Raw genomic sequence first — 27,334 nt, forward strand, 5'->3', positions numbered from 1 at the left:
GTGTAAACCCCAATTAATATACTTATTCCTATATCCAGAGCACTCACAAATATTATAATAATTATTTGTATTTAATCTTCCCACTTAATAAGAGTTTACATTTGCTACAATAACTCAAATATGCTATGAATTTTAAGCATCACCATATTTTATTTAAGCTTATACAAGAATAATCAGAGATTTTTATATTTTAACTTTATGAGTTAAAAAGTAATTAATAATTTTTTAAACAAATATATAATATAATAATAGAAGATAATATATTAAGAGAACACCTTATCAAACATTTATTAATTATAATTTTTTCTTATAACCTTTGAAATTTGTAATAATAATGAAAAAAAATTAAGAACATTTTCACGTCCTAAATTTTAAATACACTATATATTCTGACCAGTTTGAACTACAAATTTTATTCTTTATGAGTAGAAGTTGGCAAGTAGAGAGTATGGAGAAGCTCTTGTAGGATCTAGCTCTAAAGCTAGCTCTGCAACATTTGCCCCAAATTGCTCATTCTTTTTGTGGCTTGAACAGGATCCAAGGAGTGAGGTCCAGTCTATGGTATCTGGATCAAAAGGCATGCTGTAAATTAGATTGTGGGCATCTACCAAGTGGCCTGCCCGTCCCAGAAGGTCAATTACACAAGTGTAGTGCTGCTTTGTTGGCTCCAAGAAAAAATCAGGCAACATCCTCTGGAAGTACCACCATCCTATTTTAACATTGCCTTCATGTCCATATCCATTTAGAATGGAGACAAAGGAGATATCATCTGGCATCAATCCATCCATGATCATCTTTTGAAAGAGCCAAACAATGTATCTTGAAGAGGTATGAGTAGCAGAAGACTTTGATGGTTTTCTTAACCGCTTTAGCTCCTCATAAGAAGAGCAAGCAGAAAGCATAGCATTCCAGGAGATTAGATTTCTGTGAGGCAGCCGATCAAACACAGTTTTCGCATTTACCAAATCACCAGAGTGAGTGTATGCTGCAAGAAGGGAGTTCCAGCATGCAGCATCTCTTAGTGGCATTTCGTGAAAATATTGCTTGGCAAATTCCAACTTTCCACTGTTTCCATATGCAGCAAGCATCACTGATGAGGAAGCTAAGTCTTGATCTGGCACAAAATCTAGCACTGTTCTTGCGTCCTCAAGCAAGCCATGCTGAGAGAAGGCAGTGAGCAAAACGTTCCACGAGACAACATCCCTGTCCGGCATTGAAGCAAAGAACATTGTGGCAAATTTCAGCTGGCTGCCATAACAATAAGCAGCCAGCATCGCATTCCATGAAACCAAGTCTTTGCTTGGAATACTATCAAACAAAGATTTTGCTTTGACGAAGTTTCTCTCTCTCGCGTAGCCACACAAGAGCCCATTAAGAGAGATAATGTCTCGCTCTGGCATGAGACTGAAAATTTGCTCGGCATGTTTCATATGCCCATGTTGGGCATAGGCAGAAAGCATGACATTCCAAGCAACAATGTTCCAATACGGCATTTCCTTGAACATAGAAACCATTTGATCGACCATGCCGCTGCTTGCGTACGCAGCCAGCATGGCTGTAAAAGAAATGGTATCTTTAACAGGCATTGTATCGAAGATCTTCAAAGCGCTGTCAACATGCCCATTTTGGGCATATGCACTTAATATTGCAGTCCATGACACGAGATCCCACTCAGGAGCCATATCAAAAATATCTTTAACTCTTTGAATATTTCCGTATGCACTATAAGATGTTAGCATTGCATTCCAGGAAACCAAATTCTTTTCTTTCATTGATGAAAACAGAGATTCAGTCTCTTCTAAATGCCCATTTTGGGCATAAGCCACAAGCATCGAAGTCCAGGCCACAACATCCCAAGCAGGGATTTTTTCAAATACGATCTTCGCCTCCTCCAAAAGACCATTCTCCGCAAACAAATCCAGCAACGTTGTCCACGACACCAAATTCCTCTTGGGCATCGCATCGAAGATGGCCTTGGCTTCTGCAACGCAGCAGTTTCTGGCATAAGCTCCCAGTAGTAGATTCCACGAGTAGAAATCCTTTCGATCGATGCTGTCAAACACCTGCCTTGAGCACTCCACACTGCCGAATTTCCCATACATCTGGATAAGAAGATTGCACAGAAACACATCCGATCCTAGATCAAGCGACAAGAAAGAGGCGCACCTATGAGAAAATCTTACATCCGAGAGGTTCTTGCTCGATCGTATGACCTCAACACATTGATCTCGAGTGGCTACTAGCATCTTGCAACATTGTTCTAATGGAGCCCTCTTTCAAGAATTCATAAATCAAGCGCGGGAATTTCAAATTAATAGGGTTTATTTTTAGGGTTCTTCGCGAGGTCTTGGAAATGTGAATGAGAAGGAGATGCGCGCTCTGCGCAAGGTCGGGCTGCCAGGTTAGTGCCGCAGTGGGCTTCCGCTTTGCCCAGATTCAAGGGATTTCCGCCCCTTCCCAGCACCAGGACGCTCTCACGATCTATCTCAGTGCTTTGCGAGGCTGTGGCGGAGCCAGGGATTTGGATTCTGGAAGGAAGATCCACGCTGATGCCGTGCAAGCCGGCGATGATTCCAACGTTTTCCTGGCGAACACTTTGATCAGCATGTATGGGAAATGCGGGAGTATGGCCGATGCTTACAGGGTGTTCCAAGGCATGGATCGTCCAGACGTGGTTTCCTGGTCGGCTCTGGTATTGGGTTTTGCCGAGAATGGCGAGGAAGAACAAGCGCTGGATCTTTTCTCGCAAATGGAGGAGTGGACGCCCAACTCTCAGACTTTTGTAGCTGCTGTCAAGGCGTGCTCGAATCTGGCATTCAAAGAATCCGGCAAGCTTGTCACCAGGAGGCCTGTGAAGATCGAGTCGCTGAAAAGAGGCATGGAAGTCCATTCGCGAGCCGCGAGAAGGGGCTACGTCCAAGACGATATCTTTGTAGCTGGAGCGCTGGTGGATTTCTACGCAAACTGTGGAAGCGTGCTGGATTCCAGGATGGTCTTGGATAGAACACGGTGTCACAACGCGGTGCTGTGGAATGCATTGGTTCTCGGGCTGGCGGAGAACGGGGAAGCCGAGCTAGCTCTGGAAGTTTTCTCGGCAATGCCGGGCTCTCTGGTGAACGCTCGAAGTTTTGTTGCTGCGCTCAAAGCCATGAGTTCGATAGCTGCGAAGCAAGTTGGCAAGGAAAAGATGGCGTGCCTAGAGAAGAGTCGGGAACTCCACGCTCGAGCAGCAAAGCTTGGCTACGAGTCGGACATTTATCTCGCAAACACTCTGGTGGATTTGTATGCCAAGTGTGGGAGCACGAGTGATGCTCGGGATGTTTTCGACAGGATGACGAGCCGGAGTGTGGTTTCTTGGGGGGCACTGGTTCTGGGATACGTCGAGACTGGCAACGCGACGCTGGCTCTCAAAACGTTGTCACGCATGCAAGACGAGGGATTTACACCTTCGGCACTAGTTTTCGTGGCAGCGCTCAAGGCCTGCTGTGGAGTAACGTTGGAGCTCGGGAGAACGATCCATGGAAGCATTTGCAAAGGCGGTCTCGAGCAGGACTCGCTCGTCACCACCTCACTCATCGACTTATACAGCAAGTGTGGAAGCATGGACGACGCTCAGCGAGTTTTTGACGGCATCGCGGAGAGAGACTTGGTTTGCTGGAACGCTCTCTCGACGGGATATAGCCGCCAGGGATTCACCACCCAGGTTTTCGAGCTCTTTTCTCAGATGCTGGAAGAAGGCTTGCAACCAAACTCCGTGACTTTCCTCGCTGTTCTTACGGCTTGCAACCATGGTGGGCTCGTCAGCAAAGGAAGGAGATACTTTGACACCATGTCGAGCTCCAGGTTTGGGATTTCTCCCGGGATTGAGCATTACCACTCCGTGATCGATATTCTGGGCCGAGCAAACCTGCTGGAAGAGGCAGTGGCGATGGTGACGTGCATGCCTCACAAGCCCAATGCAGTAACTTGGAGAACAGTGATGAGCGCGTGTCACAAGTGGAAGAACGAGGCAGTGGCAAGGCTTGCGTTTGATGCCATCGTGGAGATAGACGAGAGCGACGCTGCAAGCTACATGCTGATGGCCAATTCGCTCTATGAAAATCGTGACAAAGTTCCACTAGAACGGAGAACCGTGAGTTAGCAGCTTACCGGGGATGGATCATTCATTCGTTTGGATTTGGATGATGGTTTCCAGGTAAGTTTTTCCTCGTTAGAGTTTGCATCTTGTTTCTGCTCACGCTTTTAAACATTCTTTATTGTTTTTCAGGCGATCATGAAAGACGTGTAGCAATTTCGCTGGCGCGCCGGACAGGATATTTTGGAAAGACGCAGTCAACAAGCACAAAGACATGGTACGATAATGGTTTCAAATCGTCCTTTTTATCTGAGGTGCGCACTGCTCGATCAGACATGGGTCCCGAATGGAAGATCTGGTGCTCATACACGCAGTCACAAAAATTGGCTCCAGCGGCGTGTGCTTAGAAATTCCGAGAAGGAGAGGGACCCGTCCGGCAAGAAAATTCTTCTGGAAAGATCAAGGCATGGATTTTGGTGGGATTTTCGCTTTTCATCAGCAGCGGCCGTGGACTTGAAGGAAGATCTTCCACCAGCGGAAAAGAAGGAAAGGAGAAAAATCAACCAATCAATCATCCTGGTGGGTATTTAGCCGAGGAGGTGCGGTGATCGGTGCTCTAAGACAGCCGTAGTCTTGAGAAGCAAGTACACAGGACTGAGGAGAAGAGGACTCTCCTTTTTTATCTTCCGGAAGGAGAAGTAGCTCTTCTTCTTCCTCGTATGGACACAGGGATATGGGATCTGCGGTGATGGTTTCTTCGTGGCTGATTTTTCTGGTTCTAGCTGCTACTTATCACAGCCATGGTGAGTTCCAGCACCTTGGAGGCGACGAGAAACCACACGTCAAGTTTGATGGATCTCCGGTGGCTCCCGAGCTCGATGATTCTTCGTCCAAGAGATCAAATGCAACTAGTCTGGCTTCCAGGGGCAGTGGTGGCGTCAATGTGCTAGCAGCTATGCTCGTCACGGCTTCCTCGGTCATGGTTTTTATGGCGTTTCGTCTCTCGGTATGCCGCCACTGCACTGGCTCGTCGCCAAACTCGAACGATCAGCTGGACAACGCTTTTGAGACTTCGGTAGAGGATGGCCAGGAGGCTGTGGAGACAATGACGACGGATCTACGCGAAGGAAGTGATCGTCGTCTCAAGAAAGAAGATCTCGGTTTGGGACTCGACTCGATCGAGAAGTTTACAGTGCTGATGGACTACCAAAAGTTGATGGCGGAGAGGAAGATGGGCAATGCGGACAAGTGTAGCGTCTGCTTGTGCGAGTTTAAAGCCATCACCGGCGAGGAGGTCCGACTTCTTCCTTGGTGCAACCATTTCTTCCATCCCGACTGCATCGACCTTTGGCTCGTCTCGCACAAGTCGTGTCCGGTTTGTCGGGGGAGTGTGATCCCGCCTGGCAGCAGTTCCACTGGGACGATTCCTTCCAGGAACTTTGGAGTGGAACCGGAATCTCCGACGCTCGAAAATGGTGGTGGACAACACTTGGTGCTTCAAGTTGACAGAAATGTGGCTTGATTTCAAGTCGACATGTGGTTGCTGCCACGGAACAAAGAGGTAAAATGAATATTTCGTGCCTGGAATCTTGACTGACGTTTTTTTTCTCTTCTTTGTTTCTTATCGTCTTTGTTCCTTGGCATGGCAGCTCCCAGTTGTCTTAAAAAGTCCGCATTCCACTCGCGACTCGAGGTATGCTAACAGGTGTACTCTTTCTACTTGTGAAGCAACGCTAAAAATTGCGTTTGCCTCTTCCTTTTTGTAGTGGAGAACCTCGGAAGCTATGATTTCCGATGACTGTTCCAAGAAGAATATGAGTTCCATATCCTCCACTATGAAGCAAATGGAGTACACAAGGATTAGCATAACGGGCACGCCCTATACTTTCGTCGCTTAAAAGCTTGAGGTTCGAGGAGAGTGCCAAAGTGATGAATCTATGAAGAAAGAGGCTAATTGAGCAGCAACCCACACCAATGGCGGCGACCAAATTGTGGCTTCCAGCTCCAGCTCCAGCTTTCGGATTCTTCTACTCATCACTGGTACGTTTTCGTCTTTCTTCTTTGCTGGCAAGGGATGGAGTGGACTTTTTCTGTTTCATCTTTTTCTACTCTTTTCACTGTGTGTTTTAGCGACAGAGAAGAAATGTCTTCATCATGCGAGCAGCCGATGGGAAGGTTCGAAATGCAAAGCTTGCTGCGAAGCGGTGTTTGACGGTCCCGTTTCAAGATTCGTCCAGGCTCAATCAGTTTCTCTCGGAGCCCGCTGGAATGCAAATACTCATCAACACTAATGCTCTACAAAGCTATCAGAAACTCGACGACACCACCTACAGGTTTGCTATCCATATTCATGAATAGCTCTCAAGTTGTTTTTGTTCTTTTTCTTTTCTCGATCAGATGCTGCTTGCCAAAGCTCGACATTCTCAAGTTCGAGGTTGCTCCGATCGTGGATTTGTCCATCGACGTTAAGGACGACGAGTGCTTGGTTAAGCTTCTCTCTTGCAAAGTTGAGGCCAAAGTTTTTTTTCTTTTTTCTTTTCGTTTCTCTTCGCAAGTTTGGGCCTGACATTTGTGAATTTGTTTTGTCTAGTTTGAAGGCTCGGAGCTTGTTGAGAAGCAGAACCAGCATTTCTCAGGTTTGTATGCGTAGCTACTAGCTCCTATGGACTGAAGGAAAGTTTGTCTTTATGTGTGGGTTTTTGCAGCTTCGATGATCAACCATTTAACTTGGGGCTTGGAAAAGCAGCTAAATGTCAACGTAGAGCTTAATGTGTCTCTCGAGGTGCGCTTGATGATATTCTCCATTGATCTAACTCTCTGTGTTTCTTTCAGGTGTATACGCTGCCCTTCACGCTTCTTCCATTGCAAGCCGTGGAAACTCCCGGTAGCATGTAAACTATCCTCTTCTCATGCAAAGATTTCAGACTAAATCTACGTGTTTGTGATTTTTTCCAGAGTTCTTCAGGCTATGGTGGACAGACTTGTTCCCATTTTCCTGGACCAACTTTTCGATGGTTACAGGAAATGGTGCTTGCAAGAGGTTCTCCAGCCCAAGCCAAGGCAATAACAAAGAAAGAATCGTTCCACCAAAACAAAAGAAAAATAAAAGGTGATGCTCTTTGGCGAATGTAGTGATATTCCATTGAGCTCTGCATTTCTCGGGAATCATGTCTTAGATCTGGAGAGAGCAGTGGTGCGAATCTCCAGCCAGGAGAGCTACCCAATTGCGTCCGATTACGCCCCTCTCCTCGACGAGGCCAGGTCCGTTTTCGACAAGACGGAGAGGAATCTCTTCTCGTCTCGCGCTTGCGGTGTACAGGGAGATGCTCCCCAGATCCATCCAGCCGATCGACAGCACCACGTCTGCTCGGCGCTGGGCGGATCACCATGTACTCCATCTCTGGTCAGAAGCTCAAGAGTGCTTTCTTTGCGGGTTGCAAGCGTTACAACATCGGTGGAACTAAAGAGCGAGAGTGCTTGCTTGCTATGCCCGTGCTGGGCATAAAAGAGATCATACGACGACGACGATATCTTTTCGGCGTGCAGCCACTTGGGACACATGAAGCACACTTCCTGTCGAGTGTGCACAACTTTGGCCAGCGGCCAACTTTGTGGTGATCTCCGATATGGGTGCCCTGGAGGCCCCGTGGAGGACGCTGCTTTAGTGCGTGCCCGAATCCCAGCAATCCCCAAAAAGAGCCGCGGATCGCATCAGCCCCAGCATTGGTTTTTCTCTCCAGCATCTTCTCGTACAGGGACTAGTGCAAGACCAAACTCGCAAACTTATAGTCATCAAAGTAAGCAGGGAAATATGCCTGGGTCTGCAATTCATTCGCAAGGGAGCTGATCTTGTTGCTTTCATGGGCCCAGACGTAACGTTCGAAAGTTATAGGTCTCATGCGGTGTGCGAGATCTATAACACCATAGATCGCACACCGGGGACGTGAGATTTTCATAACACTATAGAATCTTGCAAATCAGCATGGTGTATAAGCATCCCTTGTCTGGCTTTGAATGCGAGGCACCAGAGCAAGGGAATGCCTAGCAGCGAATGGAAATTAGAGCATTTGTAGCTGGGTATAAAGCTGGATTGGGCATCAATCGATCTACCTCAAATCATTAGCACTTGCTAATGCAGCCCTCGTTACTCTGATTGTTGGTGTATTTCAGAGATGGAGGCAGTATCTGTACACTTGGAGTTAGACAATTGGGAAGTACTGGTCTTTCTGGACTCCAAGAGAGATATATGAGCCTTTTTATCCATTCTAAGGACTAGGTGTGAGCAAGAAATTCCAAAAGCACTGAAGCTACTCACGGATGAAATATTTCTCAAAGAGCCATGTACAAGATGAATAAGCAAGAATAGGAAACATGCCAATTCCAGGGTTCTGCTCTTAATGTCAGGAAATGGACTATGCAACATTTAAATTACAAACTTAACATACCTGGTGATCATTTAGTTCAGAAAAAACTCTCTCAATTGAAAATATATGCAGTCTATCTGGCAGTGTATATTCTTAGAATATTCATTATTTTCTGAGGAAAAATTTCAATAGTGCATTAAAAAAATATATATTATTGGCCCAACCCTAATTTTGATCAATAATCCAAAAATTATTGAATTCAAAATAGTGCTGTTTTCTTGGCAAACACTATATATGGTAACAATTTTTCAAAGGTCCTAAACACAATTTGAAAGTGCCCTAGTGCTGAAAAACACCATTTGGTAATGAAAAGCAATCAACTTATACACCATTTACAAGCACAATTAAGAGAAGATTCCCTATGGGGTAATTAATCATTCATCTGTACCACAATTCTATTGTGGATTGTAGGCATTTATGGATGAAGAATGCACTTATGGATGTTTAATAAGTATGATTTTAATTTAGATTCATACCATTTGCTCTAATACTATATGTTAATACATTATATCTTTCTCCTATTACGCCAATTGAAAAAGGGGTCATTATTTGATGAAAAAGCTCTTAATGGCTATTTTATCATAATATATTCCTTAAGGTTGTAAAACTTATAATGAGATTATATTTAAATCTCATTTCATAATCATATATGCTACAATTTGCTTATAGTGATTTTCATATTTTTGTGGCAAGAAGCATTATAAATCTCAGTTTATAATATCATGACCAACTTTGGAGAGACTTAGTGTTTAAGCTTGAATAACTCATTTGATTAAATTACATGATCTAATTGGAGCTTAATAGCATATCCTCCAAAAGTATAAATGATAATAATTGAGAATGCTAACATGGTAAATGTTCCTTTAAATAAGGGATTTCCATAAAGGTTTTAGCATAGACTCTATAAACATCATAATCATGCAAAATGAGCAGTATATTACAATGCGATAAAATATGTGGTGTGTATGAGAGAACTCTACCATGGAAGGTTGCTTGACTTAGTTCTGATTTGCAACATCGAGGCCCACGTGGGAAAAAGGAATGGATGATGTGGGGAGACAGTATGAACTAAAAAGAATTCCTAAGTATAAAAGCCTCTCTATGATATTGCTATGATCCCTCATTGTCCTCGTGGCTCTGGCACACCACCTTCTGTAGGATCTCCAGCTCCTAGTAGAGGTTGCTAGTGCTGGCAAATAGTACTCCATCTGCTTCAGCCTTGCTACCAGCTTGAGCATGCCTCACTGCACAGCCAGATCATCTCCTCGTTGCTCAGGGATAAAGATCTTTGCCTTGGTCACCACTACCGCGCTGCTTTTGATTTTTTATGCTATTGAGGCTACTTCCCAATCCTATCCCAAACAGCAATATAGTGATGATGCCTTGAATCATCCTCATTTTAGGCACACAGCTAGGGCTTTGCATTGAGCAGACAAAGAACATGTTTTCATACTTACAGATTTCTTTGGCTTGGCCATGCTGTTCATCAATTCCTTTTTGCCACATGAGCCTCTATGTTGCAAATCAGAACGAGTTTTAACATGAGGCATTATTGTGCTTGGTTGAGCACTCCATCTGCACAAGTATTAATAGGAGTAATGTGTTCCTGCTCCCTTTTCTGGTTTGTCCTTGGATATCCATAAGTATGAAATGGATTTGGATTTAGCTCTCTCGTGCAGCCTGCACATATTCCTAACTGAGCTCTTCTGAGTTTCATACATGCCACACATCTTTGTTTTGCCTTAAGGCTCACATATCTCAGTGGCCACACCAGCTTGACCATCTGGAGGGAATGACAAATTTTGATTTAACAATTAACTGTTGTGAAAGCAAGAGTTATCCAGAAAGACAATTACTTCTTAGTTCTCTAACTCCATCTGTATGGGTGCTGGAAGTGCCCTCTAAGGCTGCATTAGCAACTGCATTAATGGTTTGAGCTAGATCAATGATCATCACTCCTTCCTGCTTGTAAAGATTCATGAAGTAATTTCTTCTTCTTACTCTGACAGACGGTTTAGGAGCAGACAATGTTGGATATGCATTGGTTTGATATAGATCACTGTCCACCACCTTAAAATACTGATGAACAAATTTGTGATTTGGTGAAGCAAACAAAATCTCCCTGAAGCAAAGCTGCCTGCCTCACCCACATGGAAGCCAAATTCAGCTTTATACTCTGCTGTAAATGCTTTATTTCCACTTGCCCCTAGGTATTCCCTTCCCCTGACGCATTGCATTCAAAGCCAGAGGAGACAGAAAGGATATGTGATTTCATACCACAAAGAGACATTGTTTCCTGGGAAGCTTGATGGTTATATACACCATAGAAATTTGTATAAAGCCCAAGAACTTGAAGATTTTATGCAGACAGAATTTCTACACATGTGTGGACTTCAATGCCTGTAGCATATGCGGCATCTGGAGTTTTTGCTCGCACACCAGTCTCTTAGGACACAAGACCTTATGACCACCATAACTTTCAAAAATTATGTCTGGACCCATGAACTCTCTTGAATTCATGCAGTGCACTAAATCCATCATGCGAGGTTATTGTGCTTGGTTGAGTTTAACAACCAAAGCCACAAGCCTGTGAGAACTTGTATTGCTCCTCTCTCCAATTAGTTCTCTCCTCTACTCTGTTTTTTGGTGAAGTGGCTTTTGATTTGTCTTTGGGACATGGGGCTATGCAATTTAAGGGTTCTTTTATCCAGTTTTATGGCAATCTCCATGGCAGTGACAGATCTTTGAGTCAAGATGACAATTAACTTCTGTGTGGACAATGTGAATTTATCCAGAAAGACACTGGAAGTTGTATAACTCCACGTGCTGGTAGTACTAGCAGAATCTGAAATCCTATTGGTCAGGCTGTTTAATTGTCGATTTAATCTCACAGGCGGTCGTCGCGGACGGCTCTGAAACTAGTGATCAGAGCGAGCCAGGAAGAAAGTATCCCCTGGTTCGTCATCAGTATAGGAAGCAAAAGAAATCTGTTCCCTTAGTTAGCTACTGCTCCTGTACTTGTACTGCTCGATCATGCCTCGCGTCAATCCTGTTAGATCGTCCAGGGTAGCACCTGCATGCATCTGGCATTGACGCGCCGCCGCAACCCAATCGCCGCCGCCCGTCGGCCCATATGCATCGCATCAAGTCGAATGAGTTGCTGGAGGTACTTGCAAAGGGATTCCGGATTGATCCAGATTCTTTGATCTGCGACGCGCCCACGGCCCCGGATCAATCGCACTATCAAGAACGTGCGACGCGGGCCTTCGGCACGCAAGGGCAAATCTTCAGCTTCTCCATGGACGGCACCCAAGCTGATCCCGCGCCCATGGATTGAGTTGACCATCCAGAGCTACCCGCAGCAGCTGATGATCCGGCCGCATTGACATTGCCCCCGATAGCTTCAGCAGCGTCGTGGGCGCTAAGAACAAAGCGACGTCGTCTGGCACCGCCATCACCAGCGATGGCAGCGCAAAGCCCTGAATTTACAGATGCGTCTTCACCATCGGCTTGTATCCAAGAATCAAGATGAGGAACCGAGGAGCTCGGGCTCTTCAAGCGATGGTGAGCGATGGTGATCATCCAATGATCGCCGTGGAGACCACTCGGTCTAAGACGAAGCGACCTCCAAGTGGCAGATCGAGCTCCAACATCATCAAAAGTTCTAGTTGTCCAGGCAAGAAGAAACGAGCAGGAAGAGGAAGCCAGATACACTAAAAAGACACGTTGGAATCTCGTTCTATAAGCGAATCCAGCGGTGTGAGATTAACCTTTTCTTCAAAAGGAAGATTTTAGATTTGTCACCGTTTTCTTGGTGATGGAAAACAAGCAAATATATGCAGCACCGAGGAAGCCGGAGCCAGGTTAGTTTGCTATTCTTTTTTTTTTCTTTTTCTTTTCTAAAATGTTTATCCTGTGTAGGATCTATGACTGAGATTATATCAAGTTCCGTGGCCAAAACTGCCCAAACTTCCCCTACTCGGACTACACTGATAAGATCCCCCATATAAACATTTCCACCAAAATTCTTTGGAAAGATCTAACACTTCCATTTTCTTTGCAGTGGCTCAATCTGTCTGACAAAGTACATGCTACGTAACATGAGTCCCGGCGAGTCATTCCTCTGGTTTACACCCGAACTTCTTGGAGATGACGCTGGCTCTCCATGCACGAGGCAGACTTGGCCTCGAGGTTCAAACTTCTATCGTCTCAAAAGGTCAGAAAGTCTTTTGAAGGTAACTAGTAAGCCTTATCCCTCTAAACCTGACCATCTAGGATGTGAAATACAACGTTGCCTGATCTGAAGGCAACAATATAATCCAGAGCCAACACTCAAGCTTTTAATTCCAACACTCTGGTTTTTATGTCTTTTCTCTGCTGGTTTGCTTCGAGTGTCTCTTGTCAAGATGGCGCTTCGGGACCAGCTAGTGCCGTGGAATTAAAGTTCCAGGCTTACGGCGAGGAGGCCACGCTCGGGTGCTGATTGCGGCCCAGTATGGCGTCACCGTGTCGCCCCGACCCGCGACGAGATCGAGGAGTTCGTCGTGGGAGTGGAGGAGAAGGATGACAGCAGCAAGCGTTTTGTAGACAAGTAAGCACGCTCCCCCTTTTCTGTTGCCTGGCTGCCGCTCTTACTTGGTTTGTTTCTCTGGTGCTTACTTGGTTTTTTTCTGTTTACGTGTTCGGTTGTGCTTGACGTGCGTGCTTGCTCTCCGCAACGCAGGTACAATTTTGATGTTTTCAACGACGTTCCCCTGTCTGGTCGTTTCGAATGGGTACAGTTCCACCCTCGTTGCTCCTAAATTATTCGGACGCTACTCGCTACGATGCGCTGCTGCAAGAAGAAAACTGGAGAAAAGGAAAGAGCAGGAAAAAAAAACCGTCTTGTTAGACTAGAGAGAGAGAGAGAGCTCCTAGAGAAGACCATGCATTGACACAGTCATGTAACAGACTAATGCCATCATGATATATAGAAAAAAGATGAGAAGTAAGGCAAGCAAGAAAAAGAGATGTCATACTCATACCTTCATCCACCTTTGAGCCAGTTGATTCTTTGCCATCATTGTTTTGTTTTTCTTTTCCTCTGGACTCTCATACGATTCGACTCGGTGAGTCTTTCATTATACGTTCCAAGAGATGAACTTCGATATTTCGCTTGCTTGTTTTGTTTTTGTTTTGCATTTCCAGGGTCATGTAAGACACAAGAGGAGGTCAAGAAAAACTCAAACCTCACTCGCTAATTACTAAGAATCTAACACATTGTTTCAACAGGACCTATGACAGAGCAGTCATTAGATTCTTTGGCAAGGCTAAAGCAGACATGCCTCAGGTGATTTGTTTGTATTTCCTGATTGAGATACTGAGACGATATTGCAGTGGATCACTTTTAGCAAGGTAGATTTTATTTCCTACATACGCAGTCGAGCAGGAAAAGGAAGTTCAAAGTACATACAGCTCCAAGAGCTGTATACGATAGGAAGGTGAAGGAGAGGAGGATTGATGATTGTGTGGTAAACGAAGCAATGCCACACTGCATAGATGAGAAGACGATCGGTGACTGTATAGTAAACGAAAGGATGCCACACGAAATAACTTGAAGCATATAAGAGGAATGGGGTGCAATGGATGAGTCGAATTTGAAGACATTTAGCATGCCAAACTCTCATATGTCATTGTCTATGAATAAATCCTCAAAATTAGCATGAGAACAAAGAGAGTATATGCCACTTCAGTATACAAGTATCCTTAAAACATAATCACACTCTTGACCTAAGAATACATACTTCTTCAAGCTTCTCATCAGCAGATTTGAGTGTCGACTGTAAAGCAGCTGTGAAGAAGGGTGTTCAGCTGCAGAAACTGGATCACTCTGCCTCGCAAACCCGGTGAGATGAAGCAGTGAGACACTGTCATTGGGTTCACGCCGAAGGCTTGGCAATCGTACAGTACATAATATAGCATTCATGGCTTTGTTTGTGCATAACATTTGTGGATTTGCTTTTACATCTACAGTGAATTTCTAACCCTTTGGCTCTATTGTGCAATCTAGATTTGGACTTGCTCACAAATCCTAGGAAGTATCATGTTTGTCGGTACAATTGAGTTTTTTAGTTTGGAAGTATGTGTCATGAATTGCAGAACTTTTTCTATCGATTGTTTTGTCTGTTTATGGTGTTGGATAACTGATTAAGTTAGTTGCGTGCTGAGAAATAATCTTGCTTAAACCATATAGCTTGGTCTATAACTACATGTTCTTTGTTGTAGGTTGTTTATTCTTGCAATGAACGTCTCGGCAATAGTTGCTGTAGTAGAGTTTGTCTACTCAAGTCCCGTCCTCAAAGCAAAGGCATTTCTAACGTCCAGAATTTATAATTTTGTTTTTTCTTCCATAAGATAACAGAAGGCCATAACTGAACTGCTAATCCGGCCACCAGCCTCTCATTCTTACAGTACTCGACAACGCACTTTTCAAAGAGATCTGGCCCGAGCAGCAGGACAAAGCTCTGGACGATCTAAACACCTGTGTCCCAGTCCACTACTTCAACAACAGAGAAGTCAGTGAGTATGCTGAGCATTGACTCCACCTCAACAAGGAGGCACTTTTGGCAACGAGTTCATGGGAAAGGGATGACCATAGGCTTCTCAAGTTGCTACCTATCCCAGAGCAGCTTTCTAAGCTCGCTATTTGCCAGGCAAAAGGGGATCAAATCTTTTTCATTTCCATGTTTCATTTTAGCATGTACAGTCCATTTCCAGCAAACTTTTGATTGAGAAAGCTCTACAGCGACCTCGACTTGCTGCTGCTGGCCATGATCAAGGAGTGCCAAGATCTAGCGAGAAACAATAGAGGCCAGACCCATGACTTACTGGGGCTGGAAACTCTTCTTTCGACGATTGGTCCGTGATGGAGGAGTGCAAGACCACCTACGTTGCTGGCCACAAGATGATGGCAACTCCCCTCACCTGGTCCGTGATGGTTTTGCATATTGCTTTCAAGTTCAAGATTTGTTTTTCCTGGCTAGATCAACATAATTATGGCTTTGGAGCTGTTTGAGAGGATGAGCTATGGACAATATAGCTAGAACAATAGGGTTCTATGTCAAGAAGCATATTGTGCAATTCCTAGAAAGGATTAAACAGACTCTGGCATACATGATAAAATGCTATCAATGTATGAAAAGTGTAAAGACAGAACTCGCCCACCAGCTCTGAATATCTTGAACCAATCGGGAGTGATTGCGCCACTGCATCCTTGATAAAAAAAAAAAAAAACAGTCTTCAAATTAGAAAGGTGAATGTGTGCCACTTACTTAACAGTAGCAGCCAGCTCCAGCGAAGGAAATGGGCACTTGTCAAGCTCGTAACCACACAAGGAACCGACTCTTAGACTGCAAAAATCCCCAAATCTTCTGTTAGCGAGCTGAGAACTGGAGGATTCGGGCTGGAGAAGTCGGCCTTACATCCTCCACCGCTGCTACACAACTGCCGTAGCTCAACGACAAACCCCAATATATATATAATTCATGTTTTGTGCACGGTGAGACTATTTACTCCCGCATGCTAGGTGAGACTATGCTGTGCCAACTATAAGAAGAGGCTGTCGTCGGCACCGAGCTCTGTGTCGCCCCTGAGGATTCCGTCCGAAGGGCGCCATATACCATTTTGAGCATACGAGTTTTGTCAAAATGTTACTCCAAATGTGACTATTGAGAAGCAAGAATTTTTTAGAGAGATTATATTTCTACTTACAAACGAATTTGATTAGAGATATACAGCAAAGTGATTGATTTTCACAAGAGGAACGGATACAACAGGAGTGAGAACCATCACATTAGAAGAGATGCAGCACTCAAAGTCAATTGCAGAACTTATTCTAGAATTCTTCTCCGAGGCCTCATTTTCGATGCAAGTAGATGCCATCGTAGAATTCTTCATACCTATTTTCAACCTCTGAAAAACATGGCTCTTGCAAGTCTAACATTATATACTCTGGTGGTAAACAAGGTCTCTCCATAGCAGAATTTTAACAAACAGGATGGATTGATAACTGATCTACCTGAAACAAAGTGTTGTCTCTCATAGTATGTCTATGAGCAAGCTTATATTTTAATGCAAGTAGCTGGCATAGTAAAATTCTTAATTTTGAGTTAGATTAAGCTCCCTTAGTTGTGTGTGTTGCTTACCTAATTAAACAACTCAAAAGTTTGTGTGTTTTGGAGACGGTAACTACGATGGAGATCTGGTGAGGAGGAGCTTCTGCAGTGATCCGATCTTCGCACTGTGATGTTCGTCTGTTCGCTGAGGTTAGAGCCTCGCTGCGCTACCGTGATTAAACAACTCTGAAGTTTGTGTGCTTGGACACCTTGGACGGAACAGATATGAAAGGTTGAGAATGATTACAACATTAAATTAGAAGAGAAGCAGCAATTGTGGAACTTATCTTCTCAGGCAACATGAAGAGTATAAGTTAATCATCTTGCATAAAGAAAGAAATAATGAGGGAGCAAGATGATAAACTTACACTCTTTGGAGAAGAAAAGTTATACAATTGTTAATCATACTCAACTTCTTTATCTTCTCCTTTTATAATAATCTACTTGGTGACCCAAGACAAAATTAACTGTCAATCTGTGACAGAACACTAAGGCCAGTACTAAACACTAGTGGTGTCTCCCCGAGCTCACATTCTATTTGTCATACATTCCAGTGGCACTGAAAGCCATGGTGCGTATGTTTTAATGGGAGTGTACGTCAAAGGCCCCGATGGTGAAACGAGAGTGCTGAAAAACATGACCTCTCTATCAGAGCCAGGAAAAAAATATCCCGTGGTCGTTTCCTGTATAAGAGTCTTGCACCTGTGAGAGTGAGAGAGATCTGTAGCTCGCTCGAGAACAAAATTGAGAGAGAACGAAAGAGAGTGAGAGATGGTCTTCTTCTTCACTTTCTTTCCGGCGGCTTTCCTGATTTGCTTTGCTTTGATCCTTCGCCCTAGCTAGAACTTTGGCGTGGTGTGCGCAAGCTCGTGTTTCCAGTATAGGAAGGAAAAAAAATCTCTTATACAGTGGGCTTTAGTTCCTTCTCTTTTCGACTTGTGGTTCGTGGCCCCGTTTCCAGTACATGAAATCTCTTATAAGTTCCTTGGTTTCTCTGGTTCTCTTTCGTCTTGTTTTGGTCGATCATGCCTCGCGTCAATAATTCTGTTAGATCGTCCAGGGTAGCACCTGCACCTGCACCTGCCTCTGGCATTGCGGTGCCGCCGTACCCAATCGCCGCCGCCCGTTGGCCCATATCCATCACATCGAGTCGAATGAGTTGCTCGCTATGGAGGTACTTGCGAAGGGAGTCCGGATTGATCCGGATTCTAGTGAGCGCCCACGGCCCCGAATCAAGAACACACTATCAAGAACATGCGGCGTGGGTGTTCGGTGTGCAAGGGTAAACCTTCAGCTTCTCCAAGGTCGGAACCAGCTCGCCACCAAGCTCTGGTCTTTCCAGCAGATCCCGCACCCATGGATGAAGTTGACCATACAGTGCTAGCCGCCGACGTGCGCACGGAGATACACTAAAAAGACGTTGGAGTCTCGTTCTACAAGCGAATCCAGCGGTGGGAGATTCACCTTTGGTGAGTATGTTCTTCAAAAGAAGATTTTAGATTTGTCACGCTGATTTTCTCGTTTTCTTGGTGATCAGGGGAAACAAGCAAATGTATGTTGGTTCATGCAGCACTGAGCCAGGTTAATTTGTTTATCTTCTTCTTTTTCTATCTTTATAAGATGTTTAATGACAGTGACCGAGCTTACATCAAGTTCCGTGGCCAAAACTGCCAAAACTTGGACGAGATCCCCCACGTACGATCATATTAACATTTCCATCAAAGTGATCTAACACTTGGGTGTTTTCTGCAGTGGATCAATCTGTCTGACAAAGAATTCATCTTCATGCTACGTAACATGAATCGCGGTGAGTCATTGCTCTGATTTACACCCGAACTTCTTGGAGGTGACGCTGGCTCTCCATGCACGACGGAGACTCTGCCTCGAGCATCAATCTATCGCGGAGTCTACCGTCTCAAAAAGTCAGAAAGTCAAGAATTCTCTTGGGCACGTAAGTAACCCTTATCCCTCTAAACCTGACCATGTAACTACCTGGATGTGAGACACAACGTTGCCTGGATTTCACTTTTCAAAGCCAACGCAAGCTTTCGATTCTAACACTTTGTTTTTCATATTTGGTGTAGGCTGGACTCTCGTACATTTCGACTGGGTGAGTCTTTCATTATATGTTCCAAGAGCTGAAGTTTGATATTTCGTTTTTGTTTGATTGTTTTTGTTTTGCATTTCCAGGGTCATGTAAGACACAAGAGGAGGCAGCAAGGTTCAAGAAAAACTCAAACCTCACTCGCTAATTATTAAGAATCTAAAACACAAGAGCTATGACTGAGCGGTCATTAAATTCTTTGGGAAGGCTAAAGCACTCAACTTCGCATATGAAGACTACATGGATGAGATGCCTTAGGTGATTTTTTTTGCATGTCCTGATTGAGAAACTAAAACGATATTACAGTGGATCACTTTGAGCAAGGAAGATTTTATTTCCTACATACTGCACACTTGAGCAAGAAAAGGAAGGTAAAGGTACATACAGCTCAAAGAGCTGTATACCATAGGAAGGTGAAAGAGAGAAGGATTAATGATTGTGTGGTAAACGAAGCAATGCCACACTACATAGATGAGAAGAGGATCGGTGATTCTGTGGTGAATGAAGGTTGGGCTTAAGGAAGTACCAAGCATATTAGAGGAATGAACGCTGTAGGAGTTTAATTTGGAGAAAGACACTTTGGAAAGACACGTAGACTGCCAAACTCTCATATGTCATTGTCCATGAATAAATCCTAGCATGAGAAGTCTACAAGAAGCGGCTATGTCACAAAGAGAGGGATGCTTGACGCCCAAGAATACATCCGCGTAGACTTCAACACTTGCAGCATTTTGCAGCGACGATGTTAAACCATTGAACTTGTGGCTTGGAAATCTGCGTAGTACTCAACGTGTCTCTCGAGATGTGGTTGATGATATGATCTGACTCTCTCTTTTTTCTTTCTACCAGGTGTATACGCTGCTTGTTCCACGTGGGAACTCCCGGTAGCATGTTAACTATCCTCTTCTCACGCAAAGATTCCAAACTAAATTTACGACTTTTTCCAGAGTTCTTCAGGTAAAGGTGTTCCCATTTTCCTGGACCAGCTTTTTGATGGTTACAGGAAATGGTGTTTGAAAGTGGTTCTCCAGCCCGAGCCAAGCAGAAAGAATCGTCTAATGAGAGTTCCAGAAAAAAAACGGCTTGGCTGCCATAAGAGAGCCTTGTACAGGAGGAACTCCTTTTTGACGAACCGATCTTTGTATCTGTGCTTACACTTTCAGTTCAGACGCTGGCTACTCTGAATTTTCAGATTTGTCCCAAAACCAGCAGTATGGACGCGGGATCTCGTCACCATCATAACTTTCGTTAAGTCTGGTCGTTTTTGAAGCCAGCGACAAGATCACGGAGCTCGCGTTTCCTCCCTTCCAATCGAATCACACCCCGGGGGTCTTCACCATATCGCTCAGTCGCACTTTCTATGACATGAATAAATCCCAAGTTTGCGACTTTGGTCTCCATGAATCCCAGACTTCGATCTTGTGTTCTTCCCTCACACCAGAACTAATGCTGCAATGGCTGGGAGTTAGCTCTAGGATGCGATGAGCGGCTCGTTTTCCAACGTGCAGATTGTTGGATTCGAGCACACCGTCCTCCACAACGCCAATTCCGGCTGGAACGGCATACATCCTCGGCCTCCTCAAGCGGCTGAGCATATCTGAGATCACTATATTTTGCTCGAAAGTTGGCCGCTTGCCAACGTGGTGCTGGCTGTACTCATGCCCAAATTTGAGAATCAGCCAATTAATGTGCATTCTTACATGAAAGAACCCAGTGGAATCATTTGCCTTGCACTTGCCCAAATCCACTGGAGAGGAAAAATGTTTGGGTCCAGTGTACAAAGAATGATGTCACTTTTGCTGTATTGGCTCTAGTTTTACCTTTCCTATTAGATATGACCCCAAGGATCAGATTTATGCCCATATGCTCCATTTAAGTTCAAGAATATCTCCATAATCGTATAGCCTTTTTGCCTAGAATGGGCTTAAAAGGATGACTAAGTTAAGTTTAGTCAATTGGTGGAGCAGTGGCGCAGAGGGCTTGAGGGTGGCTGGGTGGTGATCTGCTTTGTATCAATGTGGTAATTCTTCCTTAAGTTCTAATATTAGAGGATTGAGTTTGAGAATTTGCGAGTTTGTTGCTATGGATTCTACAGGGCAAGCTGCTAATCAATCATTTACGGAGGCTTGGACAATAGATAAGGTAGTACTAGAATTCTTCAACAACAATATCAAGGTTGACATGCCTTTGGCAGACATGTATAGATGCATTAAGAAGATGGGAGAATTCTTGAGATGGCTAGAGTTGTATCACAAATCAAGCTTAGATTCCTGAGTATATGGCACTGATGTCCCTGTAAATGAGGCATTCAGCTAGCTACAGAAGACTTTTGTAATTGATCTAGGTTCAAAAATTGTTAGAAGAGGATATTGATCCTTGTGGAGGTGGTGCTTAGTGGACTTGCCTTTTGAACTAACACACCACTGTTGGCAAGGGACTTTTAGCGTCATAAAATGAATTTGAGTTTAAGTAGGAATTTGCTATGATGCTTCTCATGCATAATGTAATCTTCACTACTTGAAGCAAGACAATTTAAGCCTGGAAAAGTATATTGAGAAGTTTGGGATGTTGTTGAGTAATGTGCCCAATGATTATACTAAGGGTTTGAGAAGTTTGGAATGTTATTGAATCATGTACCCAATAATTATACTGAGGAGCTCAGAAAGATCACTTTGTGGACAGCTTGCACAACAATGGGATGTGAGATCATTTGAAAACTTAACAAAGTCTTTAGAATGTTTTTTGAACAAACTTAGAACATAGTGGATAAGGGTGATACACATCCTTAGGACAAGGGTGCCAAACATGGGAGGAGCCCCTCCTGAGACGAGACTAGTGGCGGCAGTGAAAGGTAAATTCATTTGAAGTCTTGTGTGGAAAGTGGTGGTGGCAATAGTGGTCAAGGCAATGGAAAGAAGCCTTGGATTACCAAGCAAATGTATAACTATTGGAGTTTGCCTCAATTTGGTGCCGCTCTTGCACAAGAGTAGTGAGCACGAAATAGATGATTGACCATCCAGCAGCCAACAACACATGGATGGACGACCACACCCACACGGCACAAGTGTGGTGAGGAAGGTCATTGGAAGGTAGATTGTCCTAGAATAAACCTTCAATTCTAACATTGTGGTTTTCATCTTTGGTGCAGGCTGGACTCTCGTACAGTTTGACTGGGTGAGTCGTTCATTATTTATTCCAAGAGCTGAACTTTGATATTTCATTTTTGTTTGTTTTGTTTTTGTTTTGCATTTCATTTGGGGTGATATATGACAGAAGACATTATTTCGACAGGAGCTATGATCCAGTGGTGATCAGATTCTTCAGCAATGCTAAAGCACTCGACTTTGCATATGAAGACTACACCGATGAGATACCACAGGTTCTTTTGTTTGCATGTCCTGATCGAGAAACTAAGACGATTTTACAGTGGACCACTTTGAGCAAGGAAGAGTTTATTTCGTAGATACAGAATTCTGCACAGTCGAGCAAGAAAAGGAAGTTCGAGGTACATACAGCTCTAAAAGCTGTATACGATAGGAAGGTGAAGAAGTGGAGGATTACTGATTGTGTGGTAAACGAAGCAATGCCACACTATATTGGTGAAGAGGATATAGTGAACGCTGTGCAATGGACGAGTTGAATTTGGACACACTAGCTCCCATTTTCCTGGACCAGCTTTTCGATGGCTTACAGGAAATGGTGCTTGCAAGAGCCCGAGCCAAGCCAATAAGGAAGAAAGAGTTCCACCAAAAAAATTAAAATAGAGGGCATTCTCTGTGTGAATGAAGCGATCTTTCATCCGAGCTATGCATTTCTCGGCATCATCCTCGAACCATGTTTTTGATCTGGAGAGAGCAGTGGAGCGAATCTCGAGCCAAGAGAGCTGCCCAATTGTGTCCGACTACGCCCCTCTCCTCCGCCAGTGCTCCAAGCAAAGATCCCTCCACTCGGGAAGGCGGCTCCACGCGCAAATCCTCCGCCACCGCCTCGATCGCCACACTCTCCTCTGCAATCTTCTCGTCCAGATGTATGGCAGATGCGGCTGTCTCGACGAGGCCAGATCCATCTTCGACAAGACCCCGGAGAGGAACCTCTTCTCGTGGAGCATCATGATCGCAGCATATGCCCAGAACGGGCATCCCACTTTTGCGCTTGCGGTGTACCGGGAGATGCTCCAGCGATCCATCCACGCAATAGACAGCACTACGTACGTGAGCGCGCTCAGCGCTTGCTCGGCGCTGGGCGATCTAGAAACGGGTAAATCCATCCACGAACGAATCCTCTCCAGCAAACTCGAGATTGACGCTTTTCTGGGCACAGCACTGATCAGCATGTACTCCAAGTGTGGATGCCTGGAGGAAGCTCACGAGTGCTTTGATTGCGTTCTTCGCAAGGATATCGTAGTGTGGAACGCAATTATTGCGGCATTTGCCCAGAACGGGCATCCGCAGCGCGCGCTAAACTTCTTCCATGCGATCCCGCGGGGTGAGCTCCAGCCCAACAATCTCACGCTGGTAAGCGCACTGGATGCGTGCTCGGATCTGGCAGCGCTGGAGGAGGGCAGGAAGATCCACGCGCTGATCGAATCGTCGCCAGAGCTGACGCTGGGTGGGAGCATGGGGAATGCGCTCGTCAATCTCTACGGCAAATGCGGGAGGGTGATCGATGCGAGGGCCGTGTTTGATGCTCTCCGCCCGAGAACTGTGGTGTCGTGGACATCCATGATCGCGGCCTACGCGCAAAATGGGCACAGCGATCAAGCGCTGGAGCTGTTTCAGCGGATGGACATGGCGCCCAATGGCGTGACGCTCTTGAGCGTGCTCCAGGCCTGCGTGGGAAGGCTCGATCGGCTGCGCGAGATCCATGCCACGGCGGAGTCGCGAGGATTGGCCAGGGATCTCTCGGTGGCAAACACGCTCATTGATGTCTACGGCAAGTGCGAGGACGTGGATGGAGCGAGGGCGGTGTTTGATTCCATCCCGATCAAGAACGTTGTCTCCTGGAACGCGATGATCGCAGCCTACGCGCACAATTGGCGTACCAATCCCGCAGTAGAGCTGTTCCATCGCATGGATTTGGAAGGGGCAATGCCCAACGCGATCACCTTCGTCACTGTTCTAGGCGCATGCCCTCCTTCTTCCATATGGAATCAGAATCAGAATATCCCAGAGAATCAGAATCTGGATCTGAATATTCAAGGAAATCAGAATATGCGGAAGATTCGTGGGTTTTCCCTCGCGCTGGGCGCCCAGATCCACGAGAGGATCGTCGCGTCCGGGCTCCAATCCGATGTGATCGTCGCGACCGCGGTGCTGACCATGTATGGGCGATGCCAGCGGCTGGATGTGGCGGAGCGCGTCTTCCTGGAGATGGGCGGCGCCAAGAACGCCGTGTCGTGGAACGCGCTCATCAACGCCTGCGTCGAGAATGGCGAGTGCGATGCGGCCTTGCGGCTGTTTTTCAGGATGATGAGCGAGCCCTCCGTCCAGCCCAATGGCCTCACTTTCGTGGCGGCGCTCGAGGCGTCTTCGGCGCTGGGCGATCTGGCCACCGGCAAAGCTATCCACGAGAGAATCGTCGATCTGGCGATGGACGCCGAGACCGTGGTGACCAACGCACTGATAACGATGTATGGAAGATGCGGCAGCCTGAGCGATGCTAGAAAGGTTCTCGAGTCAAGCTCGTCGAGAGATGTAGTGTCGTGGAATGCGATGATCGCAGCATATGCCCGGAATGGGCATCACAAGGAGGTACTAGATCTATACTGGGCAATGCTGCTCGAAGGATACAGGCCCGTGGAGGCCACTTTTCTTCCACTCCTCGACGCCTGCTGCTGCCTCCGAGATGTCGAGTCCGAGCACCGCAAAGGCTCTCACGCAGGGAAAACGATCCACGCACACATACGGCTCGCTGGCTTCGATGGCTCCCCGCTGCTCGACTCGGCGCTCGTCAACATGTATGGCAAGGTCGGAAACCTCGACTCCGCCATGGTGGTGTTTACGCAAATGCGGGAGCGAGACGCCATCACTTGGACTGCTATGATCTCATCGTACGCCCAGCACGGGCATAGCAGGCAAGCACTCTCACTTTTTAGTTCCATGCTGCTCGACGGCATTGCCACCGATGCTGTGACGCTCGCCTGTGTAAGTTCGGCGTGCAGCCACTCGGGAGACGTGAAGCTCGGGTGGGACTACTTCGTGTCGAGTGTGCGCGACTTTGGCGAGCGGCCAACTTTCGAGCACTATGTGGTGATGTCGGATATGCTCAGCCGAGCTGGGAGGCTCCAGGAGGCCGAAGATTTGCTGAGAAGTATGCCGTTCCAGCCGGACTTGGTGTCGTGGAGGACGCTGCTCAGTGCGTGCTCGAATCACAACAATCCTCACGTTGGAAAACGAGCCGCCGATCGTATCCTAGAGCTGAGTCCCAGCGATCCTGCAGCATTGGTTTTGCTGTCCAACATATACTCGGCCGCAGGGATGAGTGATGAGGCCGAGAAGTTGAGGCGAGAACACAAGATCGGGGTTTGGAATTCGATTTGTCAATGTCATTAAAAGCGCGTTTGCGGAGCAGGGAATGAAGACTCCCCCGCGATCGTAAGGAGTAAACACGAGCTTCGTGATCTTGTCGCTTGGCTTCGAAAACAGATCGAGAATAATGGTGATGAGATCTCGCGTCCCAGGAGATCGATCATTATCCATACTGCTGGTTTGTGAGGACAAATTCGAAATCCAGAGTAGCCAGCGGTCTACACTTGAAGTGTTCAGCACAGAAACAATTCGTCAGGAGGGAGTTGGAGCTTCTTGGAGCAAGCATCGAATGAACCGATGCCCATTTCGCTGTGTCATCCTTAGACGTTTTCATATGCCCACACATTGTGCCAACTGTGACTATCCCGTTTGCATGCATACAGACTTTCAAATGTGGCATTGGTAAATTAGCTCCATTCAACCAACTTAAAGTAGGTGGTAGATTCCAATTGTAGATTGTATTCATTCTAATTACTAGACTTTAAAAATTAGCTTAGCAATTTATGGAAAAAAAATCTATTTTGGAGTTATCTAATCTAGATTGAGGATTTCCTTTTTAAGGGTTTGGTCATTCATCCTTATATATTCTAAAAAGAAAATATATTTTTGAATCTTATGAAATATATAAATATATATTGTGAGTTAAATATGGAAATGGAATACAAAAATATGCCCAAAAACCCTAATTTATATATAGAAAGGAATAATTCAGATTAAAATCAATCTAAGACTATATGGCATTATAACTATACATTTAGACCTCACATCATCAGAATGATGGAAAACAATTAGGATTCTTTGGTAAATGGGCTGGGATCTAGAGGAACATTAAGAAGAGACATCAATGGATTTGTAAATGGTATCAATTGTTCTTTATCCCAAATGTTTTAACTGTTGCACATGTGTAAATTCTAGAGGATTAACTTATTGAATGTCATGCCAAACTTTATAAATTGCAGTCCAACTTGCTATAACACTTGATATGGTCTCTTCCACTAAACAAAAAACCTTTAGACAAACCATATATTGTAAGATTGGGAAAATAAATTAACATTAAATCATCCATTTTGTATTCTACAAATGGATGATGATGAGAGTTATAGTGATGTTGTTGTCCCATTTGTATGCAACCCAAGTGTTTAATAGACTCCATTAGGAAAAGTAGAAGAATATTTGTCAAATACAAATTTTAGGACTTAATATCGTTAGCTCATAGCAATCACAAAGATAAACTTAGCTCAGTATTTGATCATGACTATATAGGAGTTTATATAGTGAAGCATTAACATAACTCTATACCCTTGTGATATACATATATTGAAGAGATAACAAATAACTATCCCAATCTAAATGTTAAAGGTTCACATACTTTGTTATCATCTCTTTGAAAGTTCGGTTAAAACATGAAATGTCCCAGCCATAAATGTAGAATCATTATTTAAGAGAATCCACTTAAACAAGAATGTTAGAACACCATTTGATTGAGAAGGAAATATCGAACAATACTAGTAAAAGCATTAACTTCCACCTAGTGAGTCAAGTAATCAGAAACAATAATGACATATTCATTATCAGCAGTCAACCATGAAAAATGCCCCATAAGATCACCAACTCAAACGGATGGAAAATTACAATTAACTTTAACTGTTCTTCCCCAACATAAGGGGGAGTATTACAAACTTGGCACCAAATGCAGTTATTCATATACCAAATAAAATCATATTACATCTCCGGTTAATAAAAAGATCTACATAATTTCTTAATCACATGACAATATTTTATATGCCCACATAGAATAGAAGAATCATGATAGGCATAGAGAAAGTGTTGAATAAAGTTTGAAGGCACCCCCAACCATAAATGATCATTAGGATCAATCCCTATAAAATAAAGAAGGTTATCTTCAAGGCGATATGAAAAATATAAATGCCGAAATGGCAAGTCATCAATAAATGATACAGGATTCTCCAATCCATCATAAAACTTTTGGATCCACAACTTAACTTTTTGAGCTTCATGAACTTTTTCAAGAAAAGGTAAATTTTGCTCCA

At 44.7% G+C, this 27,334-nt stretch overlaps 4 protein-coding genes across 7 annotated transcripts; 3 read left to right on the top strand and 1 right to left on the bottom strand.

Annotated features, from left to right (window-relative positions):
- Positions 1-397: 397 nt before the first annotated feature.
- LOC112342687 (pentatricopeptide repeat-containing protein At4g02750-like) lies at positions 398-2,279 on the bottom strand. Of its 3 annotated transcripts, none has more exons than XM_024664853.1 (2): positions 2,167-2,279; positions 398-2,102 (listed from the first exon to the last, which is right to left on the bottom strand). In XM_024664853.1, the coding sequence occupies exon 2, from the start codon at positions 2,100-2,102 to the stop codon at positions 420-422; it is 1,683 nt and encodes a 560-aa protein (XP_024520621.1). In that variant the 5' UTR covers positions 2,167-2,279; the 3' UTR covers positions 398-419. The 3 variants fall into 3 exon arrangements, with proteins under 3 accessions (XP_024520621.1, XP_024520619.1, XP_024520620.1); XM_024664851.1 differs by having other exon boundaries at positions 2,184-2,264; XM_024664852.1 differs by having other exon boundaries at positions 398-2,082; positions 2,167-2,255.
- A 76-nt stretch (positions 2,280-2,355) lies between these two features.
- LOC112342691 (pentatricopeptide repeat-containing protein At2g13600-like) lies at positions 2,356-4,617 on the top strand. The gene is made up of 3 exons (XM_024664866.1): positions 2,356-4,195; positions 4,268-4,352; positions 4,409-4,617. Exon 1 carries the CDS (start codon positions 2,360-2,362, stop codon positions 4,139-4,141), a length of 1,782 nt encoding a protein of 593 aa, XP_024520634.1. The 5' UTR covers positions 2,356-2,359; the 3' UTR covers positions 4,142-4,195; positions 4,268-4,352; positions 4,409-4,617.
- Positions 4,618-5,724: 1,107 nt separating this feature from the next.
- On the top strand, positions 5,725-7,229 carry LOC9635069. Of its 2 annotated transcripts, none has more exons than XM_024664867.1 (8): positions 5,725-5,768; positions 5,842-6,115; positions 6,206-6,408; positions 6,473-6,581; positions 6,666-6,711; positions 6,781-6,857; positions 6,908-6,966; positions 7,031-7,229. In XM_024664867.1, the coding sequence occupies exons 2-8, from the start codon at positions 6,050-6,052 to the stop codon at positions 7,140-7,142; spliced, it is 672 nt and encodes a 223-aa protein (XP_024520635.1). In that variant the 5' UTR covers positions 5,725-5,768; positions 5,842-6,049; the 3' UTR covers positions 7,143-7,229. The 2 variants fall into 2 exon arrangements, with proteins under 2 accessions (XP_024520635.1, XP_024520636.1); XM_024664868.1 differs by having other exon boundaries at positions 6,212-6,408.
- A 14,802-nt stretch (positions 7,230-22,031) lies between these two features.
- LOC9635072 (pentatricopeptide repeat-containing protein At2g13600) lies at positions 22,032-25,813 on the top strand. Its single transcript, XM_024664898.1, has 2 exons — positions 22,032-22,135; positions 22,184-25,813. Exon 2 carries the CDS (start codon positions 22,539-22,541, stop codon positions 25,305-25,307), a length of 2,769 nt encoding a protein of 922 aa, XP_024520666.1. The 5' UTR covers positions 22,032-22,135; positions 22,184-22,538; the 3' UTR covers positions 25,308-25,813.
- The last annotated feature ends 1,521 nt before the right edge of the window (positions 25,814-27,334 follow it).

This window comes from Selaginella moellendorffii, unplaced genomic scaffold, assembly GCF_000143415.4.
Source record: "Selaginella moellendorffii unplaced genomic scaffold, v1.0 SELMOscaffold_115, whole genome shotgun sequence".
Lineage (NCBI taxonomy): Eukaryota > Viridiplantae > Streptophyta > Lycopodiopsida > Selaginellales > Selaginellaceae > Selaginella > Selaginella moellendorffii.

What these genes read in the sequence shown, in the direction of transcription:
- LOC112342691 (XM_024664866.1), top strand. Translation starts at nt 2,360, where the DNA reads ATGAGAAGGAGATGCGCGCTCTGCGCAAGGTCGGGCTGCCAGGTTAGT.
- LOC9635072 (XM_024664898.1), top strand. Translation starts at nt 22,539, where the DNA reads ATGAAGCGATCTTTCATCCGAGCTATGCATTTCTCGGCATCATCCTCG.
- LOC9635069 (XM_024664867.1), top strand. Translation starts at nt 6,050, where the DNA reads ATGGCGGCGACCAAATTGTGGCTTCCAGCTCCAGCTCCAGCTTTCGGA. An exon ending in TTAAGCTTCTCTCTTGCAAA is followed by an intron (nt 6,582 to 6,665) that starts GTTGAGGCCAAA and finishes TGTTTTGTCTAG; the next exon opens with TTTGAAGGCTCGGAGCTTGT. An exon ending in AGCTTAATGTGTCTCTCGAG is followed by an intron (nt 6,858 to 6,907) that starts GTGCGCTTGATG and finishes TGTTTCTTTCAG; the next exon opens with GTGTATACGCTGCCCTTCAC.
- LOC112342687 (XM_024664851.1), bottom strand. Translation starts at nt 2,246, where the DNA reads ATGCTAGTAGCCACTCGAGATCAATGTGTTGAGGTCATACGATCGAGC. An exon ending in CGAGCAAGAACCTCTCGGAT is followed by an intron (nt 2,103 to 2,183) that starts GTAAGATTTTCT and finishes CTTCTTATCCAG; the next exon opens with ATGTATGGGAAATTCGGCAG.